The sequence below is a fragment of the Thalassophryne amazonica genome, chromosome 6 (genome assembly GCF_902500255.1).
Source record: "Thalassophryne amazonica chromosome 6, fThaAma1.1, whole genome shotgun sequence".
In the NCBI taxonomy this organism is placed as follows: Eukaryota; Metazoa; Chordata; class Actinopteri; order Batrachoidiformes; family Batrachoididae; genus Thalassophryne; species Thalassophryne amazonica.
In genome coordinates, this window is record NC_047108.1 from 31081194 (window position 1) to 31106609 (window position 25416).

The 25416-nt window shown below is 41.3% G+C and overlaps 1 protein-coding gene across 1 annotated transcript; it reads left to right on the forward strand.

Moving 5' to 3' along the window:
• The first annotated feature begins 1740 nt into the window (after nucleotides 1-1740).
• Nucleotides 1741-23413, forward strand: nfkbil1 (nuclear factor of kappa light polypeptide gene enhancer in B-cells inhibitor-like 1). The gene is made up of 4 exons (XM_034171921.1): nucleotides 1741-2104; nucleotides 9248-9360; nucleotides 20725-20833; nucleotides 22230-23413. The coding sequence occupies exons 1-4, from the start codon at nucleotides 1831-1833 to the stop codon at nucleotides 22787-22789; spliced, it is 1056 nt and encodes a 351-aa protein (XP_034027812.1). The 5' UTR covers nucleotides 1741-1830; the 3' UTR covers nucleotides 22790-23413.
• The last annotated feature ends 2003 nt before the right edge of the window (nucleotides 23414-25416 follow it).

Consider the following 25416-nt stretch of genomic DNA (forward strand, 5'->3'; position numbering starts at 1 on the left):
GGCAGGTGGTGATTTATGATCCCTTCAGATTTGTCCCAATTTTTATTTTATTTTTATTTATTTATTTATTTTTTGGTAGACATGTTAGAAACAAACAAAAATCACATTTTTTTTTATCCTTGATAGAGTACACTTTTTTAGGGGGTCCTGGAAATTTGCAGTCAAAATGAGCCAAAATGGCAAAATCACAAAATTTAGGTTTTCGAATGCTCATATTTCCGTGCACCCTGAGTGAGCCAAATTGATTTTCATTTGTGTTAGTCGATCAGGTATGGATTTTCCAAAAAAATGGAGAAGACTGACCCATTGACTGAAGTTTCATCTCTTGAACGCCAGATGGCGTACCTGCCCGTATTACATGTACAAAAGTCAAACATTAAATAAAAGTACTTATTTGGAGTCAGTCTGGTTCACTCTGGTCCATTTTAGTACATTTTACCCCATTTCGTTATTATCAATCCCCGTTTGGCCCCATTTCGCATTTTAGTATGGCCCACAAAAGCAGCCCCTATACTTGAGCTCCCAAAGTCAGCCGCCAAAACTTTCACCAAAATCAAAGTAAGAGGTCCTAATCTATCAGCACAAGCATAAAAGACCTTGGCTGATGAAGGGAGCAGGCCACACCGCCCCTGTGAAAATGTGCACAATTACAAAAAAAAAAAAAAGTGATTTGCAGCGCCACCTATGGGCTGTGCCCTGAATCAGCCGCCAAAATTTTCACGTTTTTGTGGAGTCCATATCTGATAGACTAACAAATTTCCAGGACCCCCTAAAAAAAGCAGACCCTATCAAGGATTTTTAAAAAAAATAGTGATTCTTGTTCCTTTCTAACATATATCTACTCATAAAAGTTTTGGATGGACAAATCTGAGGGGGTCATGAATCACCCTCTAATAGAAACCTGCGTGACTCTTATTAAAAACTGGCTCTGAGTCATTTGCATTTGATCAGCAAATTAAAATCTGCCTTTTGAGCCAGATTTGTGGTAAAATCTAATCGGCTCCTCCACTCTCCACTCCCCATGACTTCATGTCTTTGAGATGTTATGTGACAAACGCCAATGAAAGCATAACCTCCTCAGTGGAAGTAGTCACATGTTTGGGTCAAGGGTTAGGTTTCGAACATGGCTGGTGTACATTCCTGTTCTGGACCTTTGATTTGCCCATTGTTAATACTGTGATAAAGAAGGTACTGGAACAGTAACTGATTGATCTAAAGGGAAATTGTGTGATTTCTCATGTAAAATAAATAATGTATTTTAAAGCTAAAAAGGGTGTGCATATTTTATTTAGAAATCTTAGATAATTAACAGCTTTTAACTTAAACTTTAAATTAGGTGCATTTGCCTAAAAATGTGCCTTGAACATTTGCACACTATTGTTTATTTTTTAAGGTCTTTTAAAACTTTATTTGCAGTGTAATATCTTATTTAACTTTATTTTACCTCAAACATTCCATGTTTATAAGAAAAAGAGGCCAAAAGTCAATTTTTTTAATGAATTTTAAAGTTAACAGCATTACAGTTTATAGAATTAACAGCTATAACTGTAATTCATTTACTAACCATTTTATTTTTAAGGGCAATTTTCTCCTTGTAAATATTTAGTGAAATTTAAAAATGTAATTATGACTATTTTGCCAGAACGCAACTTTCGTTGTTTTGCTTTTTCCCCACCTCGCCAATAGGTGGCGCTGTATGATGTAGATCGTCAATGAAAATGTAAAGAAGAAGACGAAGAACACAAACGTTTCGTCCTGGTTAAAGGCATTTTCATCTTTATGGTTATAGACGTTTGGCTTCTGTAAGAATCGTTTATTTGTCGTGTCGGGATGGTGTCCAGCAGACAGAAGCGGGTTTGGAGGTTTGTGGCGGAGCGCCGGTTCCGGAGGCTGAAGCGCTACTTGAGGAAGCACCCCGAGCTGGACGTGAACTTCTGCCGTAAGCGGAGGCGCTGGAGCCCGCTGCACCTGGCCTGCAGCCTCGGAGACAGCGAGGCCCTGCTCCTGCTGCTCCGCCGCGGGGCCAACCTCCTCCAGGAGGACGCCAGCGGAGACACCCCGCTGCACATCGCGGCCAGGAAGGCAAGAAAACTTGGTCCGACCGGTAAGAGGACGCAGTTCGATTTAACAGTTCAGTGAAAGACGACACGTAGTTAAATTTGCCCAACTCGATAATCAGTTTACCGGTATAAATTCTATCAAATAAAATAATATCCGCGTGTGCGTGAATTGCTGTTCTGTAGACTGGTACTTTAGTCTGCTTTAAACAGTTTAACGTGGTATGCCACAGGGTTGCGACCTGTGTTATTTCTTCATCACATTTATACATCTTCCGTACCTGTAGTCAAGGCATATTAACATTAGTAGGCCCAGAGAGTCTGCAGTGAAAATCCCCCCAAAGTTTAGCATGCCAGAAACCTCCTCCCTTTGTTATATGAATGAATCTATTCAATGAGCTGAGTACCTGCCAGCACTGTTCCCCAACACCCACACTCACTCACTCACAGAACACCTGAGAAATGGCCTCTTTCAAGTTGGTGGGATGGGGGAGGTGGAGTACATTGCATCCAAGCCTGACAAGTTTGGAATCAAGTTTTGGATTGGAGCAGATCTGGACATGAAATACAGACGGTTGCCCAGTTCCGAATCACCTTTATTGAAGTCCCGCTATACGGAGCCATAAAAAGAGCAAAAGTGCAACTGAATGTCCTTTATTGTGTATTGTTGCATTGGGTATTTGGATGTTATCTAGCTGAAGAAGTCAGGATGGTGTAGCCCTTCTACTTAAAGTGTGAAGCTACATTATGTGTGGTGCAAATATTTGCCAGAAATGGATCACTTTGCCCGGTTCTGGATCACGACACTCTGTGTCACTTTGGGGCATTCCTGGCATCTGGCTGGAGCCCTTCTAATGCAGAATGATACACACTGTGCCTGAGAATGTGTTTTGAACACAAAATGATAGAAATTATACTTATTAAATGAGAATTTGCTTAGTTTCGAAAGGCACTGTTACACGTTTTTTACGAGCAAAAAATGAAGTGTTGAGGTGAGATTTCTCCCGAATTAAAAAGTAAAAGCCCCCACATTCGTGCCGATTCGTGATGTTGAGATGATCCCCAAAGTCCACATGACTCACAAGTACTGACACGAGGCTGCTGCTTAAGTGATCCACAACTGGCAAATTTTCGTGTCGGAGATAAATATGTGCAGCAATAAAACAGCAAGACATAACACACTGACATTTACTACCCAAGTAAGTAAGTATTTTGCTACTCTAGAACCAATGACACTGAATGGCTAACTCACCTTTGCTACGTGTTAGAGATCGTTCTTTCAAACTTGCAGGAATGAGTGAGTGAGAAAAGGCGCGCACACCACAGACACCAGATTTTTTTTTTATTCCTCTGCTGATCACAAAGATTGCTGGATCCGGTTGAGCTTGTGGTCGTTTGTAGACAAAACATCAGTCTTTCCATTGGTACCAAGTATTAACTTATTCGTGCTGATTACGAGAAACGGCAGCACAAATACTACAGCAGTGATCCGGAACTGGCAATGATCCAGAACTGGGCAAGTGACTGTACATGTGTAATGCCATCCCTTACTTGGGAAAAGATCCCTCTCATCCGGCGGGAGAGAGGCTGTCAGAAAATGTGGTTTTGAAGTTAATGGAACCATTTATGGACCAGGGAAGGACTGTAACTATGGACAATTTCTAAGGTTGAATTTATTTAGCATCAAAATATTCAGCCTCAAAAACTTCATCTTAAAAAAAAAAAAAAAAATCAACCAAAAAAAAATTTTAACCTCAAAAAATATAAAAGCAGAAGCAATCATTCCCTGTCTCAATCACGTTTTGCTCCATTGGTCATTTGACACCAAGACCAAATCAAAAGAAGATCACAACGTGATACATTGCTGAATGTTGGATGACTGAGATAGGGATTGTTTCTCCCTGCTTTTATATTTTTTTGAGGTTGAAAATTTTTTTTAGGTTGAACTTTTTGAGGCTACATATTTTGATGCTAAACAAATTCAACCTTAGAAATTCAACTTCAAACTTTGATTTTGATTCTAAAAAAAAAAAGTCAACCATAAAATTTCAAATTCTGATGGCACAGATTTACTTCCACAAAGATGGCCCATACTGGCACACACAGGCAGTTTGGCTTTTGTCGTTACAGGTAGCAACCTCTGCGGGTGTGACTGCAGGGCCGAGTGTTACTGTGGAGACCTCTCAATATGCTAACATATTGAGAGGAATTAATCATCTCCCTCACAACTCTTCTGTTCTTTGCTGCACGGTGAAACCATCTGATAAGAGCGTAGTCTCTTGCTACCAGATACTATAAACTTTGCCTCTAACCTTGCCCACTCTTGAGGCCGACTGTTAATTACTTTTCCAGTTGACAGAGTTTGTAATCCGACCTCCCCTGAGGTCGGGGTAAGCACGAGTGTCATGTGTCTATAGGTGTCAGAAAGGGGTGATTGATGGAGAGTAACATATACACTGGAGACAGTCCCTGCCCTAGCGGATCAGGTACAGAACAGTTTTCCCCACATGCCCATACATTTAGCTTAACTCAGTTACAGAGAAAGTAACTAGGAGTTGGGAGATCTGCCCCCCCAAGAAACGGGCAAGTAAATAGGAGTTGGAAGCAATATCCAGCAAGTAAGTGCGAACTTGACACATTATTTACGTGCACTGCAAGAAATGGCACCACCACTCAACTCCTATTTACTTGCACTGCCATAAATGAATGCACGCCTGACCACCCTACTATTATACACCCAACTCCTATTTAGTCTTCCAAGGTAACATGGAGGAAAAGGTAACATGTTTTGCAAAGAGGAGGGGACAAGCAGCAGAAATGGAAATGTCTGGGCCTGCACGTGTTAAGCACATATGTAGTGTGCTTAGATGGAGAGTGGTGACATGACTCATGGTGCCGTCTTGGGTTCAAAATAGAGTTCGCTGTTAATCTGCCTGCACGTAAATCCAGCTATTTTATTTATTTAGTCACAGAAAATGCGGGATGTTGTGCATTTGGATGCACAAATAGACACAGCAAGGGCTTTAAGATGTACAGATTCCCTTCAGATCCAAACTGAAAAAAATTGAGAAAATAAAGTCAGCTGTGTGGGATGCAAGCCAACATCATTGTCAAAGTTTTGAGAGGTAAATTTTTTTGTTCAGTTCCATGTACAGTAAAACTCACCTAAACCATCATCATATAAACCGGATATTCGTAGTTAGCGGACATAAAAGTCCCAAAGTTTTTGTGTTGTTTTCCATGTAATAAACATTGTACACTCAACAAAATTATAAACGCAACACTTTTGGTTTTGCTCTCATTTTGTATGAGATGAACTCAAAGATCTAAAACTTTTTCCACATACACAATATCACCGTTTTCCTCAAATATTGTTCACAAACCAGTCTAAATCTGTGATAGTGAGCACTTCTCCTTTGCTGAGATAATCCATCCCACCTCACAGGTGTGCCATATCAAGATGCTGATTAGACACCATGATTAGTGCACAGGTGTGCCTTAGACTGACCACAATAAAAGGCCACTCTGAAAGGTGCAGTTTTATCACACAGCACAATGCCACAGATATCGCAAGATTTGAGGGAGCATGCAATTGGCATGCTGACAGCAGGAATGTCAACCAGAGCTGTTGCTCGTGTACTGAATGTTCATTTCTCTACCATAAGCCGTATCCAAAGGCGTTTCAGAGAATTTGGCAGTACATCCAACCAGCCTCACAACCGCACACCACGTGTAACCACACCAGCCCAGGACCTCCACATCCAGCATGTTCACCTCCAAGATCGTCTGAGACCAGCCACTCGGACAGCTGCTGAAACAATCGGTTTGCATAACCAAAGAATTTCTGCACAAACTGTCAGAAACCGTCTCAGGGAAGCTCATCTCCATGCTCGTCGTCCTCATCGGGGTCTCGACCTGACTCCAGTTCGTCATTGTAACCGACTTGAGTGGGCAAACGCTCACATTCGCTGGCGTTTGGCACGTTGGAGAGGTGTTCTCTTCACGGATGAATCCCGGTTCACACTGTCCAGGGCAGATGGCAGACAGTGTGTATGGCGTCGTGTGGGTGAGCGGTTTTCTGATGTTTGTAGATCGAGTGGCCCATGGTGGCGGTGGGGTTATGGTATGGGCAGGTGTCTGTTATGGACGAAGAACACAGGTGCATTTTATTGATGGCATTTTGAATGCACAGAGATACCGTGACGAGCTCCTGAGGCCCATTGTTGTGCCATACATCCAAGAACATCACCTCATGTTGCAGCAGGATAAAGCATGGCCCCATGTTGCAAGGATCTGTACACAATTCTTGGAAGCTGAAAATGTCCCAGTTCTTGCATGGTTGGCATACTCACCGGACATGTCACCCATTGAGCATGTTTGGGATGCTCTGGACCGGCGTATATGACAGCGTGTACCAGTTCCTGCCAATATCCAGCAACTTCGCACAGCCATTGAAGAGGAGTGGACCAACATTCCACAGGCCACAATTGACAACCTGATCAACTCTATGCGAAGGAGATGTGTTGCACTGCATAAGGCAAATGGTGGTCACACCAGATACTGACTGGTATCCCCCCCCCCCAATAAAACAAAACTGCACCTTTCAGAGTGGCCTTTTATTGTGGACAGTCTAAGGCACACCGGTGCACTAATCATGGTGTCGAATCAGCATCTTGGTATAGCACACCTGTGAGGTGGGATGGATTATCTCCGCAAAGGAGAAGTGCTCACTATCACAGATTTAGACTGGTTTGTGAACAATATTTGAGGGAAATGGTGATATTGTGTATGTGGAAAAAGTTTTAGATCTTTGAGTTCATCTCATACAAAATGGGAGCAAAACCAAAAGTGTTGCGTTTATATTTTTGTTGAGTGTATATATCGGATTTTGTACAACGGATTTTCGCTCACATCGGATAACATGTCCCATCCAGTCACAATGTATTTACATGAAAACCCCCACATGTGTGACTGGAGACATTTCCATTATTAAAAGCCTGACCGTTCTTTTTTTTTTCACACCATGCTCAGACTCTGAGCTGCAGCCTGATGCACACGTCAGGCTGTGCAGTGAAAGCACTTTGCTGCCTTCACTGCTTCTGCAGTGTGCACGCTGATTACATTTTGATAATGGATCAAAAATATTTGTCAGAAAAAAAATTTCAGAGGAAATTTTGACCCGGTCATTAAATGAGGTGCACGTCCCGATTCAGGATTCCCCATAGATGTTCTGCACCTCCTGATTGTAACTAATCTATTACATACATATCGCTCACATCGGATAAAATGTCCCATCCGATCGCATTGTATTTCCATTTAAAAACCTGAGCAGTCTGGATGTGCAGAGGTACAAATTAAAGTTCAGCTCTGACACTCTTGGTTAAAACAAAACCTCTTGTACCTCGTGCAGAGGTACAAATTAATGTTCAGCTTCTGAACCTTGGTCTCCCTTGCTTTGTCTACGTTTGTTGTCTCCCTGCATTTTCATTAAAATGAAGGGTTGCCACCAAAGTCCTAAAACAGAAGTTAAAACAAAATTAATTTTAAAAAATTGCATATATACATAAAAAAAATGCTGTTTGAAAGTTAGGATGTTATTGTTATTGTTACTGCAAAGCTGACCCTGATATGAGAAGGAGACTCAATCACGAGTGGCATTGGCTGACTGTGTTCACATGAGCACCTGAAAAAAAAGAACATTGACATTTTTGTGTTTTCCATATATACATATGCATGTAAACTGAACAGCCTGTTTTTTGTTCAAACATATTCATTCAAAGTAGATTAGATGTGATACAATTTGATTACAGATGTTCTGTATGTGTATTTTAGACAGGAAAGTCTCCATTTAGCATAAACATTTGTCTACAATATTATGCCTGATTAAAATTTGACAACAGATATAGAAGAAAAATGTTCTTTTATTTAGAAATCTTTTCCCCCATTGCATGCAGCTTTTCAGATAAAAATTTTCAGTTATTTGCTTTGAATAAAATGTGAAGAATTAGCAATCACAAGAAACTGATTTATAAATGATTAAAATATATACAGAATGTACAGAAACTTTATTTTCTGTGATTTTAGAACAAACTCATGAATTTAAGCACGCTGTGCTGCTGAAATAATTTTTCATACACAAACACAAACGTGCCATGCATAAATGATCATTTATAAGAAAAGTTGGTGGGTGAACAAACATTCTGTGTTTTGGAAGCTGCTTATATCCTCCTTGACAGCGTTCTTGTTGTTGTTCTCATCCCCTGACAGCTGCGCTTCATCCTCATCTTCTGTCGTGTACGGCTCGAACATATACGGCTGGAGCCCCTCATTATTTTCACCGTCGCTTCGTTCATCAGAAACTTCCTCATCTTCTTCAAAAACAATCGATATGTCACTTAAATCTTCACTATAATCACTCACTATGCCTTCGCTGTCCGTGCCTGCCGTATTGGTAAACAGAGCATCGCTTCGACACATTTACTCGCATGACACATCATGTCATCCGTCGCAGCGATAAAGTAGATCAACTCGGAGGCGGTAAATACAAATTCTCAGATGGGTAACAAAATGTCTAAATCCTTGTTCAGTGTAAATTTATGGTAAAAAAAATCAAAGACAACATGTGGAAAAAGCTTCAAGAATATGTAAAAACGTCATGGCGTGGCAGGGACACTTTAAAGGTTCATTCAGTAGTTCAGCGCAGTTGGAATTAAAATGGTGCCATGTTCTGAGTTGACACCACTCTCTCTAATCAAGGCACTCTTGCCGTATGTAGCGTCTCTCTCATTGGTCAATATAGGTCACGTGATCATGAGGCTACGTACTTGTACATGTATTTGCTCTTGATATGATTCCTAAGCTACCACTAATACTAACCCTAACTATGACCCCTAAGGGCCTAAGGGACTTACTATTTGTAGTTTTAGGTGTACTGTATTTGTATTTGTGTTTGCAAAATATTGTAATGGTAATAATGATGTTTTTGTTTCAGAGACCACAGTGTTAATAAATTTAAGTGTTTTCTCTGTCATATTTCATCCAGCCATCCATTTTCTAAATCTGCTTATTCTAGTTGTACATGTAGTTTCATTGGCTAAATAAAGCAAACCAAATAATCCTGCAGACAACATCTTGGGGTTGGCACCCCAATTAATTTTAACCCCTTTCACTTTTTGTATGTGTGTCTCCAGCATATGAGGACCTCTTTGTGCCACTCCAAAGGAGTCATCCGGAAGCGATGTCTGCCCTGAACCAAGATGGAGTCACTCCTGAGGAGCTGCTGTACGGGAGGACATGCACACGGGTAATTGAACCCACTCAGATAATCTCATTCTATTCATTCCCTTCACCAAAGAGGTTTTGTTTTTATCTTTTCAGCAGGATTACCCCAAAGTTTTTTGTCACACCTCATGAATGTTTAAACCTGTCAAGGGCTCCAGAAGAGTTTTAGCACAATGCTCATTTTGGACAAAGAGGTTAAATGTGTCATAAAACTGCCTTGACAGTTGTTTCCGGTATTCGGGAGATTTAAAAGGACAGCAACAAAACAGGGTTCTTGTTCAGGCCGCAACACGCATCAACTTTTAAAAGGGCGCATATGTTCCCACAGTGGAAATGTCTGCTGCCACATCATTAAACTCCATTGCCAATTTTGCCTTCAGTTCATTCAGAAAATACACCAGTTGGTGAGTTGAAGAAGCCCCACCAGGCCAGAAAAAAACTTTTTGTAATGCTAAGTATTAATTCTTTTGGATGTCAGTCATTTCGGTGCAGCGATCTGACTGCACTACATCTGAATTTGCTCTGACATCCTCACCGCTCTGACTGCTGGCTTTCTCTCAAACACAATTATCTGTAACCATTTTTTTTGAAGTGATTTCACATGTCGTTACTACACATGATGTACTGCATGTTCTGGGGGAGCAAACAGTGTTATTGGATAGGAATAATATCATCATTATTCAAAATTCTTCATGCAAAAAACAAATGTTTTAACTATAAAGATACTGAAGTCAAACAGGTCCTCTTATGTAGTGCAAGAAAAGTAATGCGGTTATTAAATAAGTCCATTATAAAAATGTCTAACAAAAAAAGAAAGCTTGTGAATTAAAAGTTAAGCAGGCAAATCTCATCAAGCTCATTATGTTAGGAAACACTTATTTTATTGATATGATCAGCGAGACACCAGTCTCACTGCCATTTTTCCCGACATGAACCCTGCAACAAAAGAAGTTTAACTTGTCATAAGCTTGTTAAAAACTAAAGGCCCAGTCACACGGCACTTAACGAAGGGTGACGAAGCCCTGACGAAACAAGGAATCTGGACTTTCATTGACTGTCGTTGGCCTCGTTTGACCTTCGCGCAGCTTCGTTCCTGCAGCTGGCGCTTCGTCAGGATTTTTAAACTGTTGAAAAATTTGAACGAAGGGCAACGAAAACCTCAGTTCATCTGTGTCTCATTTTGCTGTCGTTCTTGACGTTTTTTTAATTATTTGTGTAGTTTTTGTAACACTATTGTTTAATTTGACTTTGTTAGACCAGCTGAATGTTTTCACACAGTGCAGAAGCCGGTTTGTGAGCGCTGCTTCTGCGTTCATGTACCGTCGGAAATTACAGGGCAAACTCAGCCTGCTTGCTTGGATTTTTTTTTTTTTTTTTATCTCTGTGGGGGGGGTCAGCTTCAGTGGGCTCAGGCACCTTGCATAGGCCAGAATTAATCTTTTGTGTGGATATAATTAATTATTTTGCCACAAGCAACTGTTGAATTTGAAACAACAAAAAAGTCGTGTAATTTCCGACGGTACTTGAATGCAGCAGGAGCTGCTGCGTGCGCTTATTATTTTGTATTAAATAGAACAATATGAGTGTAGGAATGATAATCCAGTCCTTCTGTACATGTGGCAACAGGTAGATGAATCAAAATGATGATATAAAGAGCTGTTCTGGAAGGCAGAATTCACGTTGTGGATCAGTGATCAGCTGGTGGAATACCCGCACGTGAGTCAATGCGCGCGTTCACACGCACTGATTAATTTACTGCTCTGATATATTCCATCATCTTTACACTTACATTTATATTTATTCTCCCTTTTGATAGTTTTCTGTTATAAATAAATATATATGGCTTAGAACATAATACAGTGATACAGCAGTGACCACAGCACACTTTTTTTTTTTTTTTAATTGGAGAAAGACAGAGCGCGCAGGGTGTCGACAGACAGTGTGGATTCTGATGATGAAGGAGATGATCCCGCTTTTGTTCTGGATGAGGAACCAGAGCAGGTGGTCCACTGATGTGCACACAGATCTCCACAGATTCTGTTTGTAGTTTCTCCAGGACTCAGGTGCTATGAGCTCCGTCCCAGCGCCGAGTCCTGGAACTCAGAGATGCAGACACGCACTGCTCCAGCTGTGGCTCCAGGCGCGTTTTGTCGAGATTGTGAGCTTTGGTTTTGTTCATTTCCTCTTTCGTCCCTTTTGCGCTCTTGCTTTGCAGACTGTTCGGTGATAAAAGCTCTTTCGTCCACTTTTTCTAAACCAATTGTGACTGTTGGGTATTTTCTCCTCCAAACATTTTTAAACCTTTAACAAGACAAACAGAGTCAAGAAACACCAGTGAGACAGAAAGTCAAATATTACGCGCGGAGTGCGGCCAGGCTGTACACCAAGGCTACACTAAAGTCTGGCCTGCTTTTCCGCTCTTTTTATTAAGAGACGCCCTCATCACATAAACAAGAAACTTGTCCTAAGGGTGGGGGTAATGACGCAAGACAAGTTTCTTCCCATAACATAAACGCATACGTCAAGTGCAGCTGTAAGGAAGAACACTTCAGGTCAGCACATCTCGTTCGTCTGTTGCAGGTATCAGCTGTTCTGCATCTGCCTGAAGTGTCCTGTCTTCCACACTCCTTCACACTAAACACCACATCACAATAGTCAAAACGTTCTCTTGCTCCCAGTCGTTAGAGGCTGCGAAAACAAAGTTATGTTATAACAATAAGTACATCCAGTCCTTCATTCCCAGCTCAGATTGACCCCAGAGTGCTAAAACAAAATTGAATTCTCAGGCTTGGTTAAGACAGGTGCAAAACAGCACAACACCGTTCTCATGAGAAAGAAGACAAAGCTAAAACAAGGTTGAATAACACATACATTCTCAGGGTGAAGTGCAAACAGCACAACACCGAAGGTACAAATGTTTAACAGTGATAACATATATATATATATATATATAAAATCCTTAACATTTCCCACCTGTTTATCACCTGTTAAACATACAGTAGGCATCACCCAGCTTAGTTAGTTAGTTTATTAACTTAATCTATTCTGTCCACGTTTTTATTAATTGAACACCACCAACAGATGGAAGATTCGAATCCAGCTGCTATTTGATCAACCAGTTTATACTCGTCAGGCACTCCTCTGGGGACTCCTATTGCGTCAATATATGTTGGATTTCCTACTCCTTTCCAATCTCTTTTTACTCTATGTCTGGCTATGCCTTTCTGCCAATCCTCAGGAATAAGAGAGGCTGCATATGTCGTAACGTCTTCAGGGGTCATGGGTAACAATAATGATATTAATGCACAATAACCTGACACATTTCGTGGCAGTCTGTCAAAGATTCTGTTATCACCACACCACCACCATACATCACTCCTACCGACTGGTATAAATGAACTGTTTTTTCTGTATTATTCGACTACACCACTTGTCTTATTACTTTTTCAGCTAAAGCTTCATAGGCTAAGAGTGTGTTAACTCATCACGTCAACAGTTCAAGCTTGAACTGGAGTTGTGAGCTTTTCAATATCATCATAATTCTCAGTACAGTCATTACAGTTTTCTCCACTAAGGTCTGACTGTTTCAATGCTTGATATTTTGGCATAGTTTGTTGGAAGGCCAGATTACACTGTACAAATGTATTTGACACCATTTTGCCAACCATTGTTTTGATATAAGGGATCACACAGCACATGCAAAGTCCAATCAGAATTAGGACTATAATAACTGGTGTCACCATTTTCAATAGTAACTGCCAACATGGTCCTGAAGTCAACCAGGACCAGGGATTCCACCGGTTCACGGCTAGGGTGTCTTTATGCATTGCATCACAAAGTTTATTCAGCTCTTCCAATGCGTCCTGCATATCCACTGAATGAATGGAGTCTGGGATGAAAGTACAGCATGTTGTGTTCAGCAGAACACAAACTCCTCCCTGTGAACCAGTAAGCAAGTCTAAAACCATGCGATTTTGCATCACCATGGTACGTAAAGCATCTATTTCAGTGTTTTGAGCTGCTACTATTTTTTTTAGTTACATTCATGAACAGACCCAATCGATAATTCAGAGTTTCAATCATTAATGAATTTTTTCCCACTCCTATCCAGGGGAACAATGAATGTGCTATTTTATCTCCTACAGACCACAATTTTTTGGTCCTTTAGTACATCCGAGCCCCACATGTGATCATGTGGTAACACATCTGGGTATATCAATCTCCTCCGTCTGGTGCTGCCATTCTTCTCTGTGGAGGTCCTACCACATATGTATGGTCAGTCACCTGGGTAGGTGCACACACACCACCCCAATTTGGTGGGAGACTCATGTACAGTCTGGAACCATAAAGCCAATAGATGTCATCATACACCGGAGTACCATTTATAGGTGGTAGCAAAAACTTACTAACATAAGCACATAATTCATCCGTTCCCCATGGACAGGAGCCTGTATAATTACATCCCCGTCCAATGTGATGAAGATAAGTACCATCCACATATTATGTTTTGGTTAGGCTTAAATTATTTGATAAAACATACGTTTGGGTACACAGACGTTTCTTAATTTTACCTACATTTTATTCCCTGTCCCGTAAAAGCAAATTGGGAATGGCCGTTGTGATGACAATTTAACGTGATGATATTTTTGCATTTCCCTTCAGTCTAGTCAATGGAGCAGCACTTGGGCACGCTTGTACGTCCTCTGTTGAAATCCCTATCATATAAGTGGTTGCACTGAGGCAAGTGGTGTTACATCTTATCAGATTTGCTGAGAACTGCTGCCCCCGAAATACAGTTTGATTATGCATCCGTATGATAAGACATTCTGTCACCCTAGCAGGGTACGGTTTAGCCGCCAGAGCTGGGTGTGTTGAGGATATAGGTATCTGTGAACAAACATAACAATTAGTAACGTAATTCCATTCCACCAGGCCAGGAATCCGAGGAGCACGAAACACACTAAGATCACAACGCAACCGGCTGCCCTACCAACAGTCCGGCAGCGGCGGCGCTGAGCACGCCGCTCCGGGGTCTGCTGTAGTTCAGTCATGATTGCTAGGATACAGTGTTGTTAACCACCTCACCTAATAGTGCAAGGATCTCCCTGCTTCACTGGCATTGAGACAATCTATTGCTAATTAAATAGACTCCCTTTGTAGCCAGACTTCCCCTTCCACTGTGGAGGCCGCCAACACACGCTGTATCTTACAGTGATGTATCCACGTTGATCTCTCCGCTATCTTTACTGCAGTTGGTGTTGTTAACAGCACTTGGTATAGACCTTCCCAACGAGGACTGGACTCTGATGAACACCCAGTCTCCTGGCTAGACTACTGGAAGGCCGTCCTGTGGAAGATCAAAATTATTCGGCAGTAAATGTGTTTAAGTTATCTCTTTCTGTGTTAATGTCTTTTTCATAAAATTTGCTAATGTTTGTTCCTCATCTGCTGTTTTAGTATCCATGTCAAAATTGGTAGACGATATGGTCGTCCATAAAGTATCTCAAATGGTGTTAACCCTGATGGTGTTGGTGTTATTCTCATATACAATTTTACTAGGTCCAACATTCAATCCAGGTTTGTTTTGTCTCTTCTATACATTTCCTTAATCTTATTTTTATTGCGCCCTTTTATGTGCCCTTTGTCCTTTCCACTAATCCGGCACTGTGTGGTTGATAAGCACAATGATTTTTGAGATTGACCTGTAGCGCTTCTCCTACGTATTGCACTATTGTATTAACAAAATGCGCTCCATTATCTGAATAGACTGTTTCTGGTATTCCAAATCATGGAATGATGTCTTTGCACAATGCCTTAGCCACTGTAAGTGCACCCGCATGTTTTGTAGGGAACAATTCTACCCATTTTGAGAAGGCATCAATTATGACTAAACAAAATTCCTTCCCTTCATGTTTACTCAGCTGTATATAATCCATATGAACCACTTGAAAGGGATATTGTGGTGTTGGAAATTTACCTCTTTGGGGTCTCAAATTGCCTTGTGAGTTGTGTTTTGCACATGTCATGCATGCTCTACAATGCTGTTTTGCATATGCATCGAACCCATAAAGACAAAAAATAGATTGCAATTGCGATATCATACCCCCCGATGAGACATGCGTCACGCCATGGCTCATAATAGCTGCCCATTTAAACATATTTTTTTTTGGCAATATGGGTTTCTTTTGTGGTCATATCCGGAGGGGTGTCATATAGGAGAAAAATAGAAAGAGCTGTTGCCGCCTTTGCGGTTTTGTCAGCAACGTCATTTCCTTTTGAAACACTGTCAGAGCCTTTGGTGTGAGCCGCACATTTGCATATAGCAATTTGGTTAGGCAATTTCACAGCGTACTGAAAGCGTACTGGCTGTCTGTATAAATTGATACAGCCGTACCTTTAAACAGATAGCAAGCTGCAGTTAAAGCAACTAATTCAGCTGCTTGTGCTGAAAATGACGATGGCAATGAAGCAGAATCCAATACTTCTGAATTTGTGACAACAGCATATCCAGATTGTGTTTGTCCATAAGCTTTGTCAGTGGAAGAACCATCCACATACACAATTGTACTGTTTGGGATGGGTGTGTCCTGGAGGTCTGGACGTGTTTTCGTACAGACCGTAGCTACATCAAGACAATTGTGCGGCTCACCATCCTCAGGTAAGGGTATCAATGTGGATGGATTCAATGTTGTACATCGCTCTACCGTAAGATGTGGTTGTGATAATAGCAAGGACATACACGAAAGATGTCTTGCTGGGGACAAAAGGCTCATTTTTGTCTGCAACAGAAGTGCAGAAACTGCATGTGGAACTTCCAGTGTCAACTGATGGAATAGAACAACATTACTGCTACTTTGAACAGCCATAAAGGCTGCAACAACAGCCTGTACACATGGTGGTAGAGCACTTGCCACTGCATCCAATTTAGATGAGTAGTAGGCAACTGGCCTCAATTTTGAGCCATACACTTGAACCAAAACACTAGTCATGAACTTATTCTTACAATCAACTGTTTGAATGAATGGTTTACTATAATCTGGTAGTGCCAAAACTGTGGATGACACTGTTTGTTTTACTTTTACAAAAGCTTCCTCAGCATCTTTGTTCCATTCCAACACGGTTGACATTGAAATATCATCCTTGTACATCAAATCAGAAAGTGGACTAGTCAATTCTGCATAGCAGGGAATCCATGCCCTGCAGTAATTAGTCAGTCCAAGAAATGACATCATCTGCTTTTTGGTTTGTGGTTTTGGAGCGTGCAAAATTGCTTCCTTCCTGTCAGACAGGATAGTACGCCCTGTGGCTGATAATTCATGTCCTAAATATTTTACTTTATCCCTACACAACTGAACTTTGTTTTTACTCACTTTGTGGCCATTATCAAATAAGAAACATAATAATGCTACTGTGTCAGTTATGCAGTTTTCTCGTGTGTCAGAGGCAATCAGAATGTCATCAACATACACTAATAGTTGGCTATCTGCCGGTGGAACGAAATTGGCTAAACATGCTGACATGACTTGAGAATAAATAGTTGGACTGTCTGCGTAACCCTGCGGTAATCTGGTAAATGTATATCGTTGTCCTTTAAAGGTAAAAGCAAACCAGAATTGACTATCTGGGTGTACTGGTACAGAAAAAAAAAAAAAAAAATGCATTACTGATATCTATTACAGAAAAACAACTAGAATTTAATCTCAATGAGCTTAACAGTGTGTGCGGATCTGGTACACATGGTGCTCTTTTAATCACAGCAGCATTTACTGCCTGCAGATCTTGAATCTATCTCCATCCCACTGAGGGCGGAGCCTTTTTTTACAGGAAATATGGGTGTGTTACATGGTGAATCTGGACATGGCACTATTACTCCTGCTGTTAATAAATTCTCTATTACCGGCCTGATTCCTTCAATTGCATCAGGTTTCAATGGATACTGTCTTACACATGGTCTGTATTCTGTTTTTGGTCTTATAACTACAGGTTGTGCATTTTTTATCAGTCCTACGTCTGAAGGACCTGTTGTCCACAATCCTGATGGTACAGAAGAGAGAAGATCATCCTCTTCAGGACTCAACTGAAACACTCAGGATTGTGAAGTGGACACATTAATGTGTGTTCCAGCTGTCAGCACCAATGAGACATTAACTGGCACTTTATACAATTTAGTTGATGGACTGAACTCCGTTCGTGGTCCAACTCTGCTCCAATCAGTGGCTGACAAAGCTGTTATGACTGTCAGTCCCAATTCTTGCCATTCTGTCAAATATGGTTTACAAAGTGACACATGTAATGGCATACCTGTGAATCTCAATTTTAAAACATCTTCAGTGGCACCTGTTACTGTTATGACAGCTGTTGAGTTGCCATCATGAATCAAATCGGTCATTGTCAGCTTCACAGGTGAAACATTTTTCAATTTGTTTTCATACACTGGTGTTCCTGGCAATATGCCACTATGGACTCTAAATACACTCTCAAATCTGCATCTAAACTCTATCCATGGCTCTCCTTCTTTCTGAGTTGTCCTGGTAATTTCAGTATAATTTATCTTTGGTCCTAACACACCTTTTGCACGTGTAATCGTAGCTTCCACTCTTGTTTTCAAGACTAGATCATCATGTGTCAGTGGTACGCCTTGTTGATCTGCAGGATTCCAGTCTCCACGTACCTGACTCCATTTAGGGCCACATGCTTTCATCCACACCTGTTGGACTTCAGGTCCATTAAGGTGGTAAGATGTTCTAATGTTTTCTATATCCTGCATAAATCCCTCAATGTCGACATGTGGCGATGGTATCATGTCGACTGCTGCTTTGATATCATCAGCATTCCATGTCCGATATACGAGCATGGTTGATCGCTGTCCTGCTGTTCCTGCACGAGGATTTGGTACTTCTATCATAGGATAGGCACCTCCCTGGTCACTGTGTTCCACCATGGGAGGGGCTGTGGGCACTTTCGCTTGACTGCGTGTTTGTGGTTTTTCTGGTTTTTCACTTTTTACCTTAGGTTTTACTGCTAAATCATACTGTGGTGGCGGTACATCGTCATCCTCTGGTAGAGAGGGATATAAAGGTGTTGTTGTCACCGACGATCCAGCCGGCGGTGATTGTTGAGGCTGTTCTGGTTCTCTGTGCTGAATTATCACATCTTCTTCTGCCTTACCTACAGCTTTCTTTTTCCTTGCTTTCTCTAATCGTCGCTTCTCTGCTCCCTTCTGTCTGTTCTCTGCTTCCTCCTCCCAAAATGCCACTAAATCTGCCCCTACTTTCTGCATCTTTTTCTCATCACCTTTATGTTGCTGTTCTAACTCCTTCTTCAGCTTCTGTATACTGATCAGGTTCAGTCGTCCGTCAAAGTCATGTTTATTAATCCAGGTCTCCAATTTTTTGTTGGTCTTGGATTTTTTTTGCTTCCATAAATTTCCAGTCGTCAGTTGATAAATTTTCCTTATTTATAGACGTCTTACCCCCCATTTTTATTATCCCTTGTTATAATTTGGACTTCAGACGGGGGCACACCTAGGGTGTTCTAAATCTGAAGTTTTCACACTTTCTTTGGACGTGACAATTAATTTGCCGTCGTGTGGTTGATTCCTTTCACCTCCCCGTAGGAAGCGGAATCACTTGCCTCTGCTTCCACACGCACGGTTGTCACTAACGTTGTCCAAAGTATTACACACACACAGTTTTCACACAGTTATTTACACTTGCGCAAAACACTATTTACACATAGAAACACTCCTAATAATCGTACGCGTATTCTTATGTCAGGGGAGCTCACCCTCCTGTGAAATTTAACTAATGTCCTGCATTAGGGGACTCCGCCGTCCCTGCCAAATTTAACTACTTTTTACAGTGCACGTATTTCTACCCGGGATTTCCTTTACGTATTAAAACAGAGGAGTCCGTATCCTCCTTCCGGAATTTAACTACTTGCGTCCCTCGCAACCGTAGAGGAGTCCGCCCTCCTTACAGAGTTTAACTGCTTTGCATTAACAGACGATTCTGTATCATCGCTTACGGAGTTTAACTGTTTTATGTGATCACTTTTATCCCCTACCGGTACGCGTATATAAACAGAGGAGTCCGCACCCTCCTTACAGAGTTTAACTGCTTTGCATTAACAGACGATTCTGTATCATCGCTTGCGGAATTTAACTGTTTATGTGATCTGATCACCACTCACTCAGTACTAGTTTACAAAGAAATTCTACTCACTGACTCGACTTCCTGTCTGTCTTCTTCGGGAAAATCTCGTCAACCAGACGATGCCAACGGTGGTCGACAATTGCAGACACGATCAATCGATCGGACCTTGGCCAAGGATTTACGTCTGGACTTGACGACCTCCGCTGGACACCTCCGGTATTGTTGAGATCCCGGACGTAGCCCCCAGTCAATGTTGGGTATTTTCTCCTCCAAACATTTTAAACCTTTAACAAGACAAACAGAGTCAAGAAACACCAGTGAGACAGAAAGTCAAATATTACGCGCGGAGTGCGGCCAGGCTGTACACCAAGGCTACACTAAAGTCTGGCCTGCTTTTCCGCTCTTTTTATTAAGAGACGCCCTCATCACATAAACAAGAAACTTGTCCTAAGGGTGGGGGTAATGACGCAAGACAAGTTTCTTCCCATAACATAAACGCATACGTCAAGTGCAGCTGTAAGGAAGAACACTTCAGGTCAGCACATCTCGTTCGTCTGTTGCAGGTATCAGCTGTTCTGCATCTGCCTGAAGTGTCCTGTCTTCCACACTCCTTCACACTAAACACCACATCACAATAGTCAAAACGTTCTCTTGCTCCCAGTCGTTAGAGGCTGCGAAAACAAAGTTATGTTATAACAATAAGTACATCCAGTCCTTCATTCCCAGCTCAGATTGACCCCAGAGTGCTAAAACAAAATTGAATTCTCAGGCTTGGTTAAGACAGGTGCAAAACAGCACAACACCGTTCTCATGAGAAAGAAGACAAAGCTAAAACAAGGTTGAATAACACATACATTCTCAGGGTGAAGTGCAAACAGCACAACACCGAAGGTACAAATGTTTAACAGTGATAACATATATATATATATATATAAAATCCTTAACAGTGACGTTTTTTACTTTTTCCTTCGTTCAGGAATCGTCATGTGCTGTGTGACTGGGCCATAATACTACAGCTTTTTAAAATGACATTTACAGAAACATACATGTGGTTTAAGTAGATTAATAATATAACGGGGATAAATGGGGAAAATGTCAATTCTACATTGCTTGATAATTGACCACAAGTGGAAAACCTGTTGATTGCATAATTTCTCACAAAACAATATGTGGTTGTTGGAGATGCTGTTCTTCTTGTAGTCCTATGTGAGCATCTCTTTGCGTCTTTACAGGCTGAAGGATGCAGAACTCCGCTGGCAGCACGCTGTGACAGAGAGTGGACAGCGAAGCTGCTTAATGAGGGTGCCGATGAATTCTGTGAAGCCTTTGGAGCATATGATGGTATTGTTAATTTTGTTTCAACTACGAATGCCACAATATAAACATTTTAGTGGTGGGTAGTGATACCATAATACTGATACTGATACTTGTAAATATACTAAGACTATTAAATGCAATACATTGTTTAAACTTTGACAATTACAGAATTCTTTAAACAAGTAGCAGTGACCTTGGTAGTGACCTGATCTTGGTTTTGAAAATTATACACACTGAAAAACAAGTTGTTGTTTTTTTTCCCCAAGCTATATGTATATTCAACCACACCTTCTCATAATACCAGCACCTGTCCAGCAGGTCACAGACATGGCTATGAGACAAGTGTGGTTTTGGAGGGGTGGGGGGGCTCTAATATTGCAAAAGGGTTTTTATGGTGTCAGATCAGCACCAAAACCACACTCGTGTAAAAAAATGCATTCGGGCGTATTATATTATTTCATACGTGTAGATATTAACTGTGCATGCGAGGAAACTGCTCCTCGAGCGAGGGAAAAGAGTGCTGTGAGAGACGACCACCCCCTGCCCTCTCAAAGTTGATTTCTGCACGCATGCAGTGGATTTCTACTCTCTCGCTTGAAATGTATGGACTATGGGGGTTGGGTTTTGGCATGATGGGGGAGGGAACCAGGTCGGCACTAGCTCTGCTGTGATTGGTCATCTCTGGAGAACGAGGTGTGATTGACAGCCCTCCTCACTGACACTGAAGTCAGTTGGACACATCGTTAACCGATTATCACCTCGTTTCTGCTTAAAACTTCACTCCAGTCATCATCTACCTCAGCGACAGATCTCTGAAACTTCTGTACAACAATTATTTCCACATAAATCACCTGAGATTAATGAAACCCAGCGTGTCTGAGTCTGACAATCTACACTCCCATCAAAGGTAATAATGTGATTATTAACCATCAGATGGCAAAGTAAAACCTCTTACATCACGTGCAAACCGTTACACCACCACCTCCCTGAAGAAGGCAGCGCCATCTGTTTTTTTTTTGTTTTTTTTTTAAGTAAGCAACTTACTTAATAATTGTCTCACTACTTCACCCAAAAGAAATTATATTCTTAAAGATTTTGGAAATGAGGAAATGCGTAGAATAGGTAACTCAGCTCGTTGTTTATATTATTTGAAATGGATGAAAGGAATATACAGAATTTTGAGAGCTGCAGCCACATTTCACCTGGCTACAGCAGGTGGATTGATACTTTTTGGGGGTAGTGATGAACCTGTTGGATCCCTGGGTGTTTGGCGTCCAGGACCTAGGAATGTTTTGGCACATGTTTCTATTTCAAAGTACAGTTACTTTTTTTAAAGGTCTGTTTATTGAACTGGTATGAAAACGTTTGACACTGGTTCACTAATTCTGCTTGTAATGGCGCTGCTGTGTCTGTTTTTCAGGTGTTGATGAAGAGATCAATCCCTTTGGGGACTGGGCTGATCGTGTCAGAGAAGAGTACCTGCATAAGAAGCACACTGAAGCTCAACGACACGCAGCATCTTTTACTGAACAGCGAAAACGAGAGCGAGAAGAGGCTGAGCGAAGCCGTAAGGAACTACATGTCAGGCTGCAGAAGGAACATGAGGAGTACCTGAAACGTGCTGCGCGCAAACAGGAAGAGACTCTGCGAAGCAAGAAGCGAAGCTACAGTGAGCGGTGTGCAGCTACTTTTAGTGGTTCATCATCAGTCAGAGCTAACCTGACCTATGATGACATCCCCTGGCCGGCCCCACACGGATCAATTCAGAAAATGATGGCTGTCATCCTTCATGGGGTTGACCAAAACGATGTGCCATCTTTTCGTAAAATGCTCCGGAAGCAGCAGGCACTGTGGCACCCAGATAAGTTTTCTCAGCGCTGCGAGGCTCAGTTGGAGGAGAAGGACAAGCAGCTCATCCTGGACACAGTCAAAGCTTTGTCACAGGAACTTAACAGCCTTGCTCAGAGTCTGAAGACATGAGGGTTAGAGGGGAAGCAGAATGTAGAAAACTTTACCACTGGCTGTGACAGTGGCATGCTGTGATGATACATGTTAACAAAAGTTTAAAAATTCTCACTTTTTACATCAGCCACAGTTGCAAGTGAAAAATTGTTTCATTGTGAGATGGACAATGAGAGTTAAATTTATTCCCCACATTCTTTCAGATAATCAGAAATAGCGTCTTTGATGTTCCACATGGATCTTAAAAGAGAAGTTCATGTTTTTTTTTAACCTAGACCCTGTTTTGGATTTTGGGCGTATCTTTTCACTCAGGACAAAAATGTATGGAGAATGCAAATACCAGAAGCAAGCAGAAGGTAACCGGTTAACTAATGTTATTGTACGGAGCATTAAGAACTCAGAGTAAACCGCTTCTTGTCACCACTGAACAGGTGAAAACGTCATTTGAAGTGTGTGGTTGTACAGACTGACATTATGGATTATACAGCTGGCTGCTTACCTTAGCCTAGCCTTCCTCTCTTGTTGTTCTACACTGAATCAGTTGCAGAGGGTCATGCAGAATGAGCCCCTCCTCCACAATCAACTTGTAGTCACTCCATGACCCTTGCTCTTGTAATAAAACATTGTTCACAGTGCTACAATGTTCTTAAGTACAGTAATTTATTTAACACAATTACTGCATCTCAATGTTCATTACCTCAATGTTATTTATCTGCTACAGTTTACAGTAAATCTACTCTCAATGCCACTATGACCATTTTTCTTCTGTAAAAATGTGAAATAAGCTTAAAATGTTAAATTAGCTGCTAAAGAACCCAGTAAATGTTTGGCACTGAGGTTGTAAAAAATAAACCTCACATTGTATGAAATCTGTTTCTAGCTACTTTTAAAAAAAGAAGTTACATAAGGTTGGAGATTCATGTGAAACATTGTCAAAGTGCCAGAGTTTTGTGTTTTATTATTCTGCTTTAAGTACAGTATACACTTGGAAAGGCTCTGTAGGGTACCATACATAGGCTTTGTCCAAATTCAGGGTCCATATACTTCTCAGGGCTGTGCGAAGACAGCGGAGGCCATTTGAGACAGTGGAGGCTGGAACAGACTGTTATTAGTCCACTAGGGATATCAATCAATCAATCAATTTTATTTATATAGCGCCAAATCACAACAAACAGTTGCCCCAAGGCGCTTTATATTGTAAGGCAAGGCCATACAATAATTACGTAAAACCCCAACGGTCAAAACGACCCCCTGTGAGCAAGCACTTGGCTACAGTGGGAAGGAAAAACTCCCTTTTAACAGGAAGAAACCTCCAGCAGAACCAGGCTCAGGGAGGGGCAGTCCTCTGCTGGGACTGGTTGGGGCTGAGGGAGAGAACCAGGAAAAAGACATGCTGTGGAGGGGAGCAGAGATCAATCACTAATAATTAAATGCAGAGTGGTGCATACAGAGCAAAAAGAGAAAGAAACACTCAGTGCATCATGGGAACCCCCCAGCAGTCTAAGTCTATAGCAGCATAACTAAGGGATGGTTCAGGGTCACCTGATCCAGCCCTAAAAGTAGAGAGGGTGTCTGTCTCCCTGATCCGAATTGGGAGCTGGTTCCACAGGAGAGGAGCCTAAAAGCTGAAGGCTCTGCCTCCCATTCTACTCTTACAAACCCTAGGAACTACAAGTAAGCCTGCAGTCTGAGAGCGAAGCGCTCTATTGGGGTGATATGGTACTACGAGGTCCCTAAGATAAGATGGGACCTGATTATTCAAAACCTTATAAGTAAGAAGAATAATTTTAAATTCTATTCTAGAATTAACAGGAAGCCAATGAAGAGAGGCCAATATGGGTGAGATACGCTCTCTCCTTCTAGTCCCCGTTAGTACTCTAGCTGCAGCATTTTGAATTAACTGAAGGCTTTTCAGGGAACTTTTAGGACAACCTGATAATGAATTACAATAGTCCAGCCTAGAGGAAATAAATGCATGAATTAGTTTTTCAGCATCACTCAGACAAGACCTTTCTGAGTTTAGAGATATTGCGTAAATGCAAAAAGCAGTCCTACATATTTGTTTAATATGCGCTTTGAATGACATATCCTGATCAAAAATGACTCCAAGATTTCTCACAGTATTACTAGAGGTCAGAGTAATGCCATCCAGAGTAAGGATCTGGTTAGACACCATGTTTCTAAGATTTGTGGGGCCAAGTACAATAACTTCAGTTTTATCTGAGTTTAAAAGCAGGAAATTAGAGGTCATCCATGTCTTTATGTCTGTAAGACAATCCTGCAGTTTAGCTAATTGGTGTGTGTCCTCTGGCTTCATGGATAGATAAAGCTGGGTATCATCTGCGTAACAATGAAAATTTAAGCAATGCCGTCTAATAATACTGCCTAAGGGAAGCATGTATAAAGTGAATAAAATTGGTCCTAGCACAGAACCTTGTGGAACTCCATAATTAACCTTAGTCTGTGAAGAAGATTCCCCATTTACATGAACAAATTGTAATCTATTAGATAAATATGATTCAAACCACCGCAGCGCAATGCCTTTAATACCTATGGCATGCTCTAATCTCTGTAATAAAATTTTATGGTCAACAGTATCAAAAGCAGCACTGAGGTCTACCAGTACAAGCACAGAGATGAGTCCA

What these genes read in the sequence shown, in the direction of transcription:
- nfkbil1 (XM_034171921.1), top strand. Translation starts at nt 1,831, where the DNA reads ATGGTGTCCAGCAGACAGAAGCGGGTTTGGAGGTTTGTGGCGGAGCGC. An exon ending in AAGAAAACTTGGTCCGACCG is followed by an intron (nt 2,105 to 9,247) that starts GTAAGAGGACGC and finishes GTGTGTCTCCAG; the next exon opens with CATATGAGGACCTCTTTGTG. An exon ending in ACGGGAGGACATGCACACGG is followed by an intron (nt 9,361 to 20,724) that starts GTAATTGAACCC and finishes GCGTCTTTACAG; the next exon opens with GCTGAAGGATGCAGAACTCC.